Below are 16923 nucleotides of genomic sequence, written 5' to 3' on the forward strand. Positions count from 1 at the left end.
AAGGAATGTGACAGTCCTGCACTCTCAAGGAGGCTGTGAAGCTGTCGGTGGTTATTTTAACTACACTGATAAAAAGTTGGGTAAAGTTCTGACTGAGCTGTCAACATTTGCTCCGAAGCTAGGAAGTGGAGATCATGAAGCACACACCGTGTACTTAACTGCTTTCTCACCTGAGCATGTATACGTTACAGAGATTTCGTGCTTAGAACAATACTGAATTCGCAATGTCAATGAAGCTCGAACCATTATGCCAAGCCTTATAAAAGATCCTTTGCCGTAGTGAAGTGGAACAGCAAACACAGCAATGATGACTACATCAATACCGCTGCACTAATTTTACTTCCATTCAGTTGTGAGTGAAGATAAAATTGACAACACTCGGTAAAAAGCAGCCCTTCAAGATGACTAGAACAAACATTACATTGGTCCAAGCATATTCATAGGTCAGTACCCAGGGCGGAAAAGGATCCGCTTGACTGCTTCCCCAGCACTGCTAGAGAGCTCGCAGCACTGAGCACGGCGACCAAGGAACTCTGCTGAGCCAACCATGCGGCAGCGTCCACGAGCCCAGTCGGCCAGTCTTTCATGGAAACTAACACAGTAGACGCGTCGGTTTCACTTCGGGGCGAACGTTCAAGCACCGTACGCACACGTTCCAAGAGGCACGAACTTTGCACATCTCACGCTGTTACTTGCGCAGAATCCAGACTCCATCCGGCACTAATCACCCATAAAACAAACGGAAAAGAAGATGCCGCGAGACCTGCTCGCGGTTGTTGATTCCTGCGATTGCACGCTTCGTCATATGCTCCATCGCGGAGAGATCTGTCACGCCGTCACCATGTAATCATCTGAACATAAACTTCCCGCTTCACCATCACGAGCTCTCAGCAAGCCAGCCAGAGTTCGACGGTTGCGATCCAGCGAACTGATGAAGAGATGAATTTATAAGCCAGACATTCTGTAACTCAGGAGTTCGACGGCACAGTCTCTCCGCAGTACGGGTCAACTCTGAGATATCAGATGCACGAGCACATTGCACGAGACACCGAGCAGAAGAATCCACAGCGGCAGGGCCACGAACACCCACGGGAAGCTTGAAGTGTACTGCAGTCGCGTGCAGAGGCATATTTGAAAAGCAGACTTCAGAAGCAGGCAGCACAAAGCCCACAGCCTCCGGCGTATCTCGCGCGAGTTGTCGTGCCGTCGCTTGCACGACTTCATCAGGCGTATGGTAAGATAAAGAAAAAGCTTGATGTCAAACGCCCACATGGGAACAAACACTATGAACCAATTCCAGTCCGTCTTCTCGTCCAGTCTGAGCGCAAGCAGTACGAGAAAAACGGTGAACAAAAACCACGCGAGAAGAACTTTATGAAGCACTGCCATTTTTGACAGAATTCTTAGCGACCTTGGCTTGTCTTGGCCTTCCGTTGGCTAGTCAGCTAGCACAGGCATAGGGCGATGGCAGCGCCACACCGATCTTCCACCGTTCTTCCACCATGGAGGTAAAAAAAACTAGGAGAGAGTGCGCTCAGACTCTGCAAGCCATCCTCCTCTGACGCCGCTGCCGAGGGCCCTTTTGCGCACTGGCTCATGGGAAATAGCATAGAGTTTCTTACTACTACCTAGAGGGAAAGCTGGCGGCGCTGCACTTCAGCCAACATGGACGCTCAAAGCATCATGGGGCGGTGAGCTACTTGTTGCGGCACAGTCGTAGTTTTTCGGGAACACAGAGTGGCAGTACTAAGGCGTTTCATTCCGAAAACGTAGTTCGTGTGTGGGCAGACGACTTTCGCGCGAACGCAGTGTGCCAAAGCCATAGTAGTGAAGACGCGACGACACACGACGCCAATAAAAGGTTTTACTCTTCCGAAATGCCATTAAAAACCTTTTAAAGTATCTAAACAACAAGATTTTTTCTGAAAACATATTTACTTTTAAAAGTGCGCCTGTTAATTACGAAATATTAGTTTTTTTAGTGTTCATCACTTGGCCAATAGGAAAGCTAGTCGTCTCTTATTTTGGGCAAACTTTTCACTTAAATGCTTTTCTGCTCGTTTGTTGCAATCATTAGACAAGATATTGAATGTTAGGACGTTTGTAGCTATCAAACAGCTTTACTTTTTTATTATTTTTTGGCCAAAAGTTGCAGTTCCGCAACAAGTAGCTCACCGCCCCATGATGCTTTGAGCGCCCATGGTGGCTGAGGTGGTCACGTGGGGTCTCCATGCAAACTCCCATAGACGGCTTGCCAGCTTTCCCTCTAGGTAATAGCATAGTCCTTCAATGCTTTTATGGTCATGAAACTTCTCCGTAACGCTATGGAAGAGCTTCATATGTTGACCGCGCCTTCCACGAGGCGGCGCTAAGAGTCGTGTGGGGGCAACGACGCGAGGAATCCAGCGTCTCTCTACGGGCGGAATGGGACGCCGGCGGTGCGGCAGCACCCATTTTCTCTTTGCCTTCGTTCGCAAAATAAGTACTGTGCACGTGACGCGCAAGCGTGCGATGCCGAATACTTGCTGCCTGACGGGTTGCAGCTCCGGAGGTACGCAGGAAAAGGTCTCGCTGTTCTGACTGCCGAGCGACGCCGAGCAGCGTAAAATATGGAAGCGGGCGATACCTCGACAGGAAAGCGGTGGCTTTAGCTTCGACTCCAAGCATGTCTGTGTCTGCGGGAGGCATTTTTAATTCGGCCTCACGAGTTCGTGATCAGCGGAGAAGCAGTGTCGCCGCAACGCGAGAAGCTAAAAGTCAGGCCCGGCGCCGTCCCACGGATGTTCGAAGGCCCACGAGCGTACCTGAGCACGAATCTGTGACGATGTTGCATTTAAGACAGCTGTACTCTTCAATGTGCTGATGGTTTTTGGTGCGAAAGCATTGCTTCACGGGGTCAAACCCGACCAAGACTCCTGTGGCGTCCCTGACTTTGAGGGTGCAGAAATAAAATGAATATTGCCGCGAGTGGACGTCGCACCCCCGGCGGCACGAACGGATCAGCTTCGCTGGCCACTGCGCGAGAGCACTGTGCTATAGAAGCAGCCGATCACGCCTCGGGTTGTTGTTGTTGCCTCAAAAACGATGGCACATACCCACGGTGGGAGATTGGCCATGGTTTCGTGCAGACCCAAACAGGAAAAAACTAAACTGTAACACACTCAAGCGCTGCGCGCGCATTGTACACCGTAGTCTTCATCAACTTCCACCTTCATAACGAACACATCAGACCAGCTACACCTCGATCAGAGCTTAACTTCAGTCTAATATCGTCGCCAGACGTGCCAACGACCCAACAAAGCAAAACCATGAGCCAAACAGGCTAAACACATGCGTTAGCACGTCTGCTCGGTTTAGCCACGTTAAACCCCTAGCGCTTTTTTATTTTCTGTACATGTTTCTCCGTGATTTCTATAATTGCTCATTTTTGGTTTATTGCGTGGCCGCTCACAGCTTGTCTCTTATTTTGGTAGCGCGAGGCCAGCACATGAGCAATGAACAACAAAAATTCACAATTTCCTTGCACTCATCAGCGACTCCGTAGATACAGCGTGACAAAGTGTAAATAAATGGCTTATGTAGCAAGAGTCTTCAGCAGCTGGCTTTGCCACCTCCGAAAGTGTCAGCAAAAAAAAAAAAGTGATGGTGCCCTCGTCATGTGATCGCTTTTGTAGCGCGCACTCCAGTTCTTTAAATGCCGCCATAACGTCTTGTTTTCAGCATTAGCGAGCTTGCAGTATTTCTCACAAGGTAAACGTCAGCCGTAAGCAGTATTATGCACTTAGATGAAAGCGAGGACTGGGCCTAGACAGCCGCAACCCAGACGACACATCTGGATGTGTTACTGATCGCTACGCTAGATCTTCCAAAATGACGTTGTAGGCAAGTTGCGGTAAAAATGGATTCGAAGGCTGGACCCATGTACAAAAATCGCTTTTTGTAAAGAGCAACGAGAGAAAGTAAGCGCGTTAATAGTTTGCCAGAAAACAGCCGCTAACAAGGTTTGCCAGCGCCCGTCGCGATCGCACAGGGTTTTTAGTGTCTCGATGTTGCAGCCGAGCTTTCAGGTGATGACCTGTAAAGTAGCGTCCATCCTAAGCCTAAATACCGGTCCCCAGAAAGCACAACTACCAAGCGAATATGAGCCTGTTGGCCGGAAAACAGCCGCTGCGAGCAGGGCTCGCGCAGGCATTCGTGCCCCCTCGCCGACACCGCGCCACTAGCGGCGCGCGCTGTCCCTATATGAAACTTTGGCCGGAGTTTCGTGACCAGAAGAAGCTTTGAAGGACTATGGTAATAGTAAGAAACTCTATGGGAAATAGCATAGAGTTTCTTACTATTACCTAGAGGGAAAGCTGGCAAGCCGTCTATGGGAGTTTGCATGGAGACCCCACGTGACCACCTCAGCCACCATGGGCGCTCAAAGCATCATGGGGCGGTGAGCTACTTGTTGCGGAACTGTAACTTTTGGCCAAAAAATAATAAAAAAATAAAGCTGTTTGATAGCTACAAACGTCCTAACATTCAATATCTTGTCTAATGATTGCAACAAACGAGCAGAAAAGCATTTAAGTGCAAAGTTTGCCCAAAATATGAGATGACTAGCTTTCCTATTGGCCAAGTGACGAACACTAAAAAAACTAATATTTCGTAATTAACAGGCGCACTTTTAAAAGTAAATATGTTTTCAGAAAAAATGTTGTTGTTTAGATACTTTAAGAGGTTTTTTAATGGCATTTCGGAAGAGTAAAACCTTTTATTGGCGTCGTGTGTCGTCGCGTCTTCACTACTATGGCTTTTGCACACTGCGTTCGCGCGAAAGTCGTCTGCGCACACACGAACTACGTTTTCGAAATGAAACGCCTTAGTACTGCCACTCTGTGTTCCCGAAAAACTACGACTGTGCCGCAACAAGTAGCTCACCGCCCCATGATGCTTTGAGCGTCCATGTTGGCTGAAGTGCAGCGCCGCCAGCTTTCCCTCTAGGTAGTAGTAAGAAACTCTATGGGAAATAGGCCCTCCTCCACAGTTACCAGACTGCCAGCCAGCGGTGCTTTTTAGTGAACGTCCGTGCTCCGAAGTTGCGCAGAAGCGCAGCGCCTGTGTTGCAGCTTTGGCGGAATGCGTACCGAGCTCGAGGTTGTCTGAAGGCTCCGCGTCTCAACACTTCTGTTGATTACACTCTTGAGTTTTTGGGTGCACTGTAGAAAACTGCAGGTAAACGTTTTATCAAAGAGTGCGGCCGCGACCTCGTCACTGTTTAACTGTGGTTCATAAAGAGAATGGAGAGGAATTCCTTTCGTCGTTGTACACACATACAGAGCGTTTATTTCAGCGCATGCTATAAGCGGAGAACTCGAGACTAGGCGAAGAAACGAGCATAAAAAAGGGCGCAGCGGCTTCCAGAGCGCTCACGGCGGCCGGACGTGTTGAACGAGCGCTCCGGCGCGCTGCGCAAGATTCTGTTTCTCGGGCAGGCGGACTTCGGCCCGCCCATCGGCCCGCCGTTCTCCGCTATTCTCGAGGCACTAGTCGCGCCGAATACGCTCGCGCCATGGAGGAAGGCTCCATGCGCTCGCGCACATACGCGGTTCCGACGTGAAATGCAGCAGTGAAGTATGTTCTCTCTCTCGCTGTCGAGAGAGAGTGCCAGCGGCTTTACGTCTGCCCCTGCGCGGGCTCTCCCGGCCCTCGGCGTTAGCTTGTTTGTCGGTTTCGGAGCCGATGCTCGGAGTTGACGCGGTCCTGTGGGCTCACGCCGCTGCTCGTGCACTACCTGGCGAAGAGCAAAGTCAAGCCCGCCTGCTCGATGAACGCACAGAGGCTCACCATTGTTCTGTCACGGGTGCGCGCACTGCCGCGAGGCCACAGGAGCGCCTCGAGACTGTCCGGGATGATTCCCTGTAGGCCGCGAGCATCTCGCGACGCGGCACTGCAGAAGCGGCACAGCGAAGGAGCATGTGCGCCAATATCTCCACTGCTCCGCAGTCAGCGCACGCGTCGCTCGGGGATGGTGGCCGCTGCTACCGCTGCGGCGAGCGAGCAGTTTGCGCTCACCACGGAGCCGTCAGTTAACACAAGCGGATGGTCGCGCAGTTGCTCGTACAGCGAGAGAGCGAAACCGAAACCGAAATCCGGCTAAGAGCTACCGCTGCCTTGTCACGTGAGGGCCTATTTCCCATGATTCTTTCCATTATATTTTTTATGACTAGGCTTCACGATTGTGACGTCATGCTCCCTCCTAGTTTTTCTTCCTCCATGTCTTCCACCTTCCACATTGCAACATTGCCTTCCTCCATGGCCTTCAACTTCCTTCACCAGCGCCTCCTTGAGAACTGATACCACCATACAATCAGCCGCAACACTCTTCTGGACCGAAGAAAACCACCGACGGAAAGCAAACGCTTTTTATGTGTCATAAACTGCAGACAAATAGGTGCCGTCAAAAGTAAATGGAAGGCAATATTCACGAAAAAATTTAATCATTGGCCCCCCAATTCATGCATCCTTGAATACGTATGCGCAGCCTAATTGTTATTTTGCGAATTTCACTGTGCACCAACAAGCATGGATCATTATGCTTTAGATTTAAAGAAATTAAATTTTTTCGACAAAGTCGCCTTCCATTTACTTTTGACTGCGAGTGTACAAGGGTTCATAGCGAAAACGAAGACACGGAAAAGACAGACGAAACACACACACAAGCTTTAATGGAGCAAAGTTCTTCTTTCCAAAAGTTTCACCTTAATACAAGAACCAGAACTACCTGTTATTGCACGCTTCAGGATCAGCCACGCATGTACTTTAATTTTGGGTACAAAAAATATTGCCAGGCCAGCAGCGTTACGCTACAAGGCCACTTTTTATTCATTTAGAAAAAAAAGAAAGTTTGGGAACACAGTTCAATTAATTCTTTTGAAAAAACAGGTGACTCGTCGAATCGCCACGGTGCAGTTTTTTCTTGATGTAAAATATAACGTAAAGGATACACGAAAGAAGGACTGGAAGACGGAGACAAGCGCTAGCCTGTCCACCTTTCGTGTTTCCTTTGAACGCTTACCAACTCGCCCAACTTTCGGCTTTACTTAGTTTTTTCTTGCAGTGAGCTGATGATTTTAGCAAAAGGACAACTATTTTGTAAAGTACGCAGCTTTGATATATCATTGCGCAACAAACTGGATATAACCGTATGGGTACCTAGGCAGTTGTGTTTATTATTTCCAGGAACTGCCTGTGGCATAAGAAGGCCCAGTCAAATAATATAATATGGAAGGTCGTGGGGGCTATTTTCACCCAGAAACCTGAGCAGGCTCTGGCCCTTGGTGCTGTCAGTCAGCCACAGGATGCATTCTTCCTCCCTAGTAGCCGTTAGAACAACTTCCTATAACCATCTTGTTCTTGAAGCCTTTGTTCCGGGACACGTCCGCAGCAGGTGGCGAACATCCCAGTCGGCGGCGGGCGTGGAACATTCAGGACATGTACCAGGGTCTGTTCCTTTTGGAGAGCCCCATCGGCACGTCACCCACGGGGTAAAGGCCACCCCATCCCTAATCATTCTAAGGGGCACCTCCGCTAACATTGTTAAGTTCTAGTTTAGTTTAGCATGTTCTTTGTTCTTTGTTTAAAACGAGGCGTATTGCCCCGGGACGCGTGGTACACGCCCCATGAATCATATATGCGTGGTAAATAACTTAATATTGCATTATTTATATTAAACGAATTCGGTTTCGTTTTCTGAGCGCTGGGGTGTGTTATGAAGTCGCAACCAGGGAAGAGCAGCAAATCTAGTCACGTAGACCCCAAAAGTTGTGACGCGCGGACTGCTGCGTCGTCTGATCTAGTACACACGCTGTGCATACCAGCGCCTTTCGAAATGCCGGCAAACTTGGACGATGCGATATGCTGAGAAAAGCCAAGAGAGCGAGGGACGACACTGCGAGTTCTGAAACCAGGCGGCTCGCTTGGGCCAATCTCATTCGGCATACCGCGTATGCCGACGTGGTTTCTGCATTGTATTAAGGCGTGAGCCTTGCTTGCCCATTGAGCGGAAATATACCTTTTATCATTCCTATTTTCCTCCACAGCCCTGCGCTGGCAGTTCAGGGGCAAGGATTTGCTGGCCTTTTGTGACGCCATTTTCTTTTCCTTTTATTAAACGCACTTACACTGTTCCAAGCATAACTTATACCCGCTTCAATAGACGCTGGCCCTTCAAACATGATTATAAATGCATGCAACGTCACTTCATTTTAGACTAGAAAACGTGAAATTAACATGCTACAAATGTTTATAGCTAGGCCATTGCGTTCATGACAATGACGGCTTTTTATTTATTTATTTTTTGTGGTTGGGGTGGGGAGGGGCGGGGTGGTGTCGCGGGTGCTGAGAGGCCGGTGTTCATGCTTGCTGGAAGCGTGCGTTTTTCTACTTCGGAGGCGAGTTTACTGGCGCCTCCTCGTTCGTTTTAACCGAGTGGTGCGGTCCTAGTTGTTCGTTTCATCTGAGAGGTGGTGCCATAGCCATAATACATATTTTGACCATCAAACCGACCTCGTTAAATAAGCAAGCATTCGTTATAACTGTGGCCGTTATAAGTGGGCTCGTAGTCGCTTACAGACATGGGATGCTGAGGACGGCATGGGATGCATAGGCATGGGATGCCTGAATCAGGCAAAAATTATTGAGCGATTCGATCTGCATCAAATTTTGGGCTCCTAGTTTTCCTGAGGGAGAAAAGACAGACAAACGCCCAGTAAGCCGGCAGAGATTCACACAGAGAGAAAGGGAATAACCAAGTTTATTCTTATTATTTTCAAGAAACAGACAGCAGAAATGGTAGCGGTCGCGGTGCGCGGAGATATAAAAATTGACTCGCCTTTTCAAACTTCTTTCACAATTAGCACTTAGGGAATGCCCTCAGTCACCCATGACACAGACTATTGATGTGTCGTTAGCCTATTATCTTCGCGCCTTTTCTACAGCCTTAGCTATTTACCAGGCCAGACAACGTGCAGGCGCGGACAAAAGTAAACGGAGCACGCAACTGTCTTCGATTATTTTTCACCCGTCACCTAATTGATATTTCCAGCAGTGGTGCGCGCATGCCGGTAGAAGAGGTTGATGGCCTGTCTTGTAGACAAACAACGCTTCTTCATTGCCAATGGAGAAAGCGTGATTGCACTTCGAGCGCAATAGCGTGCTCCGTTTACTTATGGCCGCGCCTGTACGCACGCACACGAAAAACGACTTTGCAAGACTCCCGAAAAGAAGTCAGCTTCTTCACCCTTAAAAGTGTTAATACTTCAAGGACGACATACCCTGTTCACGTTAAAATATGAGCAAAGAGGTCAGGTGTGTCACGGAAGCTTTTATTGCCATCTCGCACCATCCGAGCCCGACCATGCGCACTCGTTCACGCTGCAGATTCGTTGCAAGTCCCGTACAAGGAAGGTGCGCATATCGGCCAGCTTGTTTCCACTACGCGCTCGCTCGACGTTCAAATCGATCGTGGTGTGCCGCCGGCGTAGGAGTTCGTTTTAGGTAATCACGCCTTGGAGAAGGGGTACTTGAACGGCTGCTGTACCTGTCCTGCACCCGCGGGGTAGAAGGCGGCTTGGGCTCCAGAGGCGCCTACTGGTCTCGATAGGCCTGCGCCGTGAACCTTCGGTGCGGTGGACCTGCATGCAAGCACAGAGGCTCGGTAAGATCCACGAGCAGCAATCCTGGACAAGCCTCTAGTTGACTTTTAGCAGGTATCTCCATATGAATTCAAGAATTCAGAGTTCTGGGAAGATGTCAGCTATAGATCTTTTTTCACGATTCTTGGGTCAGCTAGCTTTTGGGATATGGAGAGAGCGTACGGGAAATTTCAGCCTTCAATCTTTCCGTCTCTGCAAGCAGGTGTTGGCAGGGGTCTCCAATAGCCCGGTGTCAAATATGGCGGCGGCTTTTGTTCTCTTTGCTTGAGTGTTGGCAGCGAACGTTAGGTCTCAAGGCTTACCAGGCATTGTTCCGATTCCTGGGAAAATTATGCCTGCGCGACAGGCTATGACTTTGCCGAAGACCCGTCCTCACTTGACATACTTCACTTCTTAATTCCTTGCTCTTTTCTCAATTCCCTTATTCCCCCTTCCCTTCCCCTAGTACAGGGTGGTCAACCGAAACCTCCTTCTGGTTAAACTCCCTGCATTTCCTTCTCCACTCTCTCTCTCTTTCCGGTATTACCAAGCAAGCTCCAATCCAAAGGAGTCGTAAAGACACTAAAAAACGAAAAAAGCAATGAACTAAACAAACTGACTAAACTATGAACAAAGATACCAAGCTAAGTTACGAACTAAAACTGTTGAGCCGCCGCGGTGGCTCAGTGGCTATGGTGCTCGGCTGCTGGCCCGAAAGACGCGGGTTCGATCCCGGCCGCGGCGGCTGAATTTCTTTGGAGGAGAAATTCGAGGCCCGTGTACTGTGCGATGTCAGTGCACGTTAAAGAACCCCAGGTGATCGAAATTTCCGAAGCCCTCCACTACGGCGTCTCTCATAGCCTTAGTCGCTTTGGGACGTTAAACCCCATAAACCAAACCAAACCTAAAACTGTTGAATTCCCCTAAATCTGAGAATTTTCGTGTGGTTTGTAATATAAAACGACTGGCATTCAGCTAGGCAGCGGCCACTATACACAGCTGTAAAAGCGCATGGACAAATTAAATTCTCAAGATAACTCGAGGTTGACACACACCAGAAATATATGTACTTCGGCATGTACGATCGTTTGTAAATAACATACTTTGAGGGTGGTACGAGTAAAATGAGAAAGACGCTTTTCACTGCTAAAATGAACAGTGCTGCAGAAAACACTAGCGTCGATAGACAGAGCGCTGGAGACATTCGCGGCTCGTTCTCAGGTCGTGCACGCAGATGTTGTTGGGGGGAGGCTATGATGAGGAGGATGGGAACTGAAGTGAATTTAGCGCAAAAACGTAACACGAGAAGGAACATCAGACAACACGGGCGCTCATGTATGCTGTCCTTCTCGCGTCCCGTTTATGCGCTAAATTCACTTCAATGAAAAACCAGCTAGCCCAACTTTATGCGCTTATGAGCATGGAATGATGCAACAGACTTACCATACAATACGACTGTCTGAGAATCTACCTAAGACACCGCGTGCCAGGACCATGCGGGGCAGCTGTGCTATAGGGATACTGCTTTTTAGTGGGATTATCGGTTGCCAAGAATCGGGTTCATTTTTCTGTTAAGTGGGCTGGACGGGCAGCGAGTGCACGACCTACAGCATTCGACACCCTTACTTTTGCGCACGCTCGTGACTGTCCACGAAAAACGCCTTTTCATATAGGCCATCAATAATTGTCCAAGGCCATCATTTCGAGCTGTTTATCGAATGATTTACCGCTGTACCGCTGTTCGCGACTTTTAGGCAGCAGCAGCGCGGCCTTGAGATTTCTCTCGAGTTGCAAGAGCGCTTAATGGAAAGGTCGTCAGCTGCTTAAACGAAGCCCGCAGTTAACAATGCCGACAAGCGCGGAAAGAAATGAAACATATCCCGCGGCACCTGAGGCGCATAAAGGCATAAATGGCCGTGCGAAAAAGGCCTCGGTTGAGTCACCACAATCAGCTCGAGCAATTTGGAGGAGCCCAGGAGCTTGATCGTGCTACGAAAACTACGTAATTGCGCACGTGACGTGACGGAAGCTCACGCGAGCTGCCCTCTTTTGCTTTGTCTATGTACCGGAAGACAATGGGTCTCCCACACCCCGTCGAAACGAACCCAGCTTTTCATAAAGTGCTTTCTTCTCAAACAGCAGTTCTCGATTCCTACACTTAACAAGTGCACACCGTGAGCGCCGGTTAGCTCGCTGAGCCTTCAAATTTTCACGACGCTCAAGCTGCCACGTCCTCGGACGAACCGAGGTAACGGACACGCTTATTTCGGATGCCATGCAGCCATTTGATTACTTCAAATGACGTCATAGTGATAGCCTTGTTGTTGGACCAGGACCCGGCGAAACGTTGGGCGCCTGTCTAAACCGCTTATCGTCCCTGCTGCGATGCGCATTCTTGAAGTTAAAGCCGGTCCACCACAACGGGGCCCGTAATATCACGTGCAAAGCCATCTATGACTAGCTTCCATTACTTTCTTTCTCATCCTCCCCGTCCGCACGTATACAGGAGATACACCAGTCCACGTACGGAATTGCGACATGAAGGTTCAAGCTCAGCCTTTCGTGCGAAACTTTAGAAGGCACATTGTGGTTCACACATTTCTGCGTACATACACGACACCATGTACCAGGACCATGCGCCATGCGGACGGGACCAAAACAGGCTGATTTCCACGACGCTACATAGCGACCGGGCACTTATGAAGAAAATAAAGTGGTAAGAAGGCAGGGACCCCAACCAGAAGAGTGTCCATTCATCTGTTTTTCGCCAGAAGTGAAAGCGGTAATGGCATTGACTATCACGCATCATAATAGCCCTGGTATAATTTTTTTTTTTTTCTGCCAGACAGATATCCTACGCCGACAGCCAACAAATCCTGTGATTTTTCTTTCTTCGTTTCTGCGAAGCCTCTCACCTCCAGACGACGTCGGCGGGTGACTCGTCGGCGGTGCCGTGCTCGTTGGTGTCGACGGTGGCCCTGAAGCCGTGCTCGTCAGCAACGTAGCTGACTCGGCGACGTGAGCCCTCAGCCGTGGTGATCGTGTAGAAGCCAGTGACGCGACCCTGCGCGTCACCGGACTCGCTGCGGGTGCTGGAGCCGTCGGCGCCAATCGCGTCGTACGCGAAACTGTACGGCGACCAGCCAAGGGGACCCACCCCCGCTCCGCCGCCGGTCACCACCGGCACCAGCACTGGCTTGGGCAGCACTTGCGGAGCCTGCGTACGGGGCGAAAACGTTATTACGACGTCTCGAACGTTTTGTTATAAATGCGCCACCTTCCATCGCATCCAACCTCGTCCTTACCGCCAACCGACACCTTCTTGGAATGAGGAGCCTTTGCAACCCTTACCAATGACAGGCACTCTTGTCTCGTCAGAGGACTGAGGTGTCTGGACCACCCCTTGTTTAAGTTAATTTAAGTTAATGCCAGTGCTTTCGGAGGAAAGGAAAGGCGCAGTAATTGTTGCAACCTTCATGGACAGTTCAACTACGCCGTTACGGAAGGGTCCGGGAAGGGAGTGAAAGGAAGCAGACAGAAAGAGGTGGAGTTGTAGGGGACTCCAGATTGACTTCGACCACCTAGGATTTCTAGGTTTAGGTTTAGGTTTATGGGATTTAACGTCCCAAAGCGACTAAGGCTATATGAGAGACGCCGTAGTGGAGGGCTCCGGAAATTTCGACCACCTAGGGTTCTTTAACGTGCACTGACATCGCCCGTGTGCTGTGCGATGTCAGTGCACGTTAAAGAAGATTTCTCAACGTGCCCTGACGTTGCACTGCACAGCGGATTTTTTTTTTCTTTTTTTTAGATAGCGCGTTTCACTTGCACTAGCCGGTCTAATGTGACTAGGAGCACAGCCCACATCAGAAAGCGAGATTGTCCTCACTTCCGGGTCGAATCTAAAGATGAACCTTGAGGACGATTATTCAACTGGGAAACGGCGTAAATACATCTGCAATTGAAGTCCGAACTTGAAAAGTGTGAGTAATGGTTGCGTAAATCACTATAGCTGGCATTATGCGGTATATACAACAGGACCTCTCAAGCTGTCTATACAGCTTTTTCCCTGGCTGTCCTCGCAACACCCAGTTGCGGAAATAAACCTTCAACCTTCAACCTTCTCCACCACTTCGTCTCAGGTCATGGCGTGGTGCACAGTCCGGAAGAGTGCTCAAGGCTGTGTATTTTTTTTTCTGTGAACTCAATTTGTACGGCGTTATTTGCCCGCCATAGAATAAAACTGCGAAACTGCGCACTGGTATGCGCTTGCTTCTCTGATCGAAGAATAATGTTGTCTCAAGCTTTCACTTTGCTACGGCGTTTTGGGGGGATGAATTATAGAGCTGGTTTACAGAAGCTCGTTGTGAAGAAGCGTTTTGTCATCAGCATATACTCACGAATCGCTGCTGTCCCAGGGGAAACTGCGGGAACTGGCCGGTGGCCCAGTGAACCATGCACACCGCGATGACAGCCACCTTCGAGAAACAAAATTGCACACCAAGCATTACATCTACATTGTGCACCTACCTCCGTTTTTCCTTCGTATAACGAGTAGATATAGTGAGATTTTCAAAGCACGATTTTACAACTGTTATGCAACTTGGCTGCGATCGACAACACAGAACTATCTCTAAAGTTTAGCTAAGCAAGTTTATAAGTGCGAATTATTAACGAAAACTTTCCCAGAGAGGCAGCGTTGACTTTAAGGGATTCAGATTATTTTCTGGTTCTGAAAAACTAACACATGCTACATATGCACTAGAATAACGGGACACGAGCACTGTCTTCTGGGTCTTTATCCACGGAGTGGGCATCAACATTCTTGTATCACTGAGGTATAAATTTGCTACAGAAGGATGGAAAGTATAGTATGCACACTTAAGCCACATGCAATAAACAAGATCAGACTAAATTAATGTACATTTCACGAAGCCCGCATTTTATGTAACTCCCTGAACTGCTGCCGACATGCAGAGTCCAAGCTAAATGTTAGAGTGCACAGAAAAGCTCTTATAACACAGCATATGTAAGGTTTTACGTTCAACATACCCCGCATGTTCCTCAAAAACATGTTGCCGGTTAAAGAGACGTAAGCTCGACATTTGTCAATTGCGTTGTATTAACCCATATATGCCTAAACTTCACGAAATTAAAAAAAATAATAATAATTTCTGATACAAAATGTTTTTTCCACATCAGAATTAAGAATCGTCTTTTTGTTTATGAAAATATTCTTCTCAACAGTGACTTTTGAGCCGTCTTATAGTGCAGAACAATAGGCAAATGCACTACTTGTTGAATCTGGTAAAGCCTGGTAGATATGACATCAACTGTAATGCCACATTGCTCATCGCGCATGGTGGGTTTCTACCACAAAGCGCAAATCTTGCTTGCTTTTCTTGCTGAGTCACAATGTAGTCGATGCGGTCGAATCTGCTCGCAGCTTCCAGAGAAGACTGGGTGCTCTTTCTGAACGCACACAACGCAACGCTTGCACAGCGTAAGTTTCGAGCCTCCTGAATTTACGCCAGCGGGCGGAACTTTTTTACAACAAACATTTAGAGTTACTGCGCAAAAAAGTGATGACTACATGTGTTAACACACTTCTTATCAGCGCAGGGTGATGGAATATGTGCTTTAATTTGTACTCGTTGCAAGCAACTACGATGCCATAGCAGAGACCGGAGAAAGTCGATGACTACACGGCACTTCGCTGGGGAACCGAGGGCGACACACACCGTGGAATTATCCGAGGCTCAGCTGGCCGTTGGCGATCCGACACGCCCTCTCACAGCGCATCACTGCTCGGAGACTCACCTTTAGCATGATGATTGCTCCTTTTCCGCCAAACACACCACGTATGAAGAACGGCGCACAAGTAACCGGTACGTTCCGATATCGCCTCGAGACTGCAAGACTCATGGATCTCTGTCCTGGACTTATATAGGGGGGTCCATCTCCACGCCTCTCGCAGAGCGAGGGGCCCGTCTCTAGAAGGCAGCGAAAGGCACGCCGATGAAGAGGGAATGCTAGGGCGGAAGACACAGCGCGCTACTCGTCTCGGCGGTCAACAAAACAACAAAGACACCGCCGCGGAAAGCCTGTGGGAGAGACGCCACTCCTACGCCCTTCCGTGGCCCGATGTCGCGCAGGGATCGAAAAAGACAGCAAACAAAAGACTTCACCAACACACACACACACACACGCACACACACTGCACGCCCTCTGGAAACTCCTCCGTACCTTAGTCGCGAGCGCCAGCCAGCCAGTGAACAAAGTGTGTCTTTCGGCGCCGCCGCCAATTCGCATTTCTTATTTGGTTGTCAGCCCGCGCATCCCGAACGTATGCGAGCAACGTAACGTTCGCCTCCTTCCACATCATCCTGCGTGTGCGTGCGTGCGTGCGTGCGCGTTGTGAATATCCGCTTTCATTCTTCCATCCTCTGACGCCGCTCTGCACTCTGGTTCACATTCCTTCCTCGGTGCCGAGTGATGAGCTGTCTCGGCGGCCATCGTGTACCTGACCGAGTTTTCGCGCTCGCCGGTGTGAGGCGGCGTCCTTGGGATTCTCGGATTGGGTTGCGCCCGCTTGAATAGCTTCGCTTCATCGTCTAGCAGCTGCATTTCGTCAGCCTTAGCTGGCACCTAAGCCTTATTGAGTTCTCACCCTTATGTTTTTTTTTTCTCTTTTTCAATAGTCATGCCATATGTTCGGACTGATAGCCGATGGCTGATATTTGATCAAACCGGTGCGTTATGCCAGTACCCACTTGCGAGGTCGAAACACAGTTCAAGGAGCGATAAGCGCACAGTAAAGGACACTCTCCAGCCAATGGCATCGACTTATTGTCATGAAGTCTCGGTAAGCCACATTGCACCCGGTAAAGTCAACGGCAAGTGCAGGGTGGTTGGCCGTGACTATGCACGCTATGTGGTTGTAGTACGCGCTCCATTTATGCTTTGCGATTGGCCAGAGGCTTCGTTTCGCGATTGTGATCAGGTGTGTTCTTGTATACATTGTACTCTTATATGTATACGCGCTTGTATATATTTGCGTCTCTATTCTATCACCTTAACACATTATAATCTTTCTTCACCTCTTCCTCCGTCCTCTCTGCCTTTCTCTGTGAATAAACCACTCTATATCAGGGGTGGCCAGACAGACATACGCAAAGAGCCATAAAAAAATGTTCTTTTTGTGAAGAGCCGCGATATATATTTTTTGTATTTCTTGTGACAAAGC

At 49.1% G+C, this 16923-nt stretch overlaps 1 protein-coding gene across 1 annotated transcript; it reads right to left on the bottom strand.

Moving 5' to 3' along the window:
- Window positions 1-9360: 9360 nt before the first annotated feature.
- LOC149358787 (uncharacterized) lies at window positions 9361-15883 on the bottom strand. Its single transcript, XM_089568906.1, has 4 exons — window positions 15498-15883; window positions 14078-14155; window positions 12593-12894; window positions 9361-9677 (listed from the first exon to the last, which is right to left on the bottom strand). The coding sequence occupies exons 1-4, from the start codon at window positions 15600-15602 to the stop codon at window positions 9545-9547; spliced, it is 618 nt and encodes a 205-aa protein (XP_089425032.1). The 5' UTR covers window positions 15603-15883; the 3' UTR covers window positions 9361-9544.
- Between the last annotated feature and the right edge of the window lie 1040 nt (window positions 15884-16923).

This window comes from Amblyomma mixtum, chromosome 2 (genome assembly GCF_055824585.1).
Source record: "Amblyomma mixtum isolate Tamu chromosome 2, ASM5582458v1, whole genome shotgun sequence".
Lineage (NCBI taxonomy): Eukaryota > Metazoa > Arthropoda > Arachnida > Ixodida > Ixodidae > Amblyomma > Amblyomma mixtum.

Bases quoted from the DNA above. Each gene is read 5' to 3' on its own strand.
- LOC149358787 (XM_089568906.1), bottom strand. From the start codon at position 15,602: ATGAGTCTTGCAGTCTCGAGGCGATATCGGAACGTACCGGTTACTTGT. The intron at 14,156-15,497 runs GTGAGTCTCCGA...TGTTTCTCGAAG, and splicing joins GAGCAATCATCATGCTAAAG to GTGGCTGTCATCGCGGTGTG. The intron at 12,895-14,077 runs GTGAGTATATGC...CCCCGTACGCAG, and splicing joins CCCTGGGACAGCAGCGATTC to GCTCCGCAAGTGCTGCCCAA.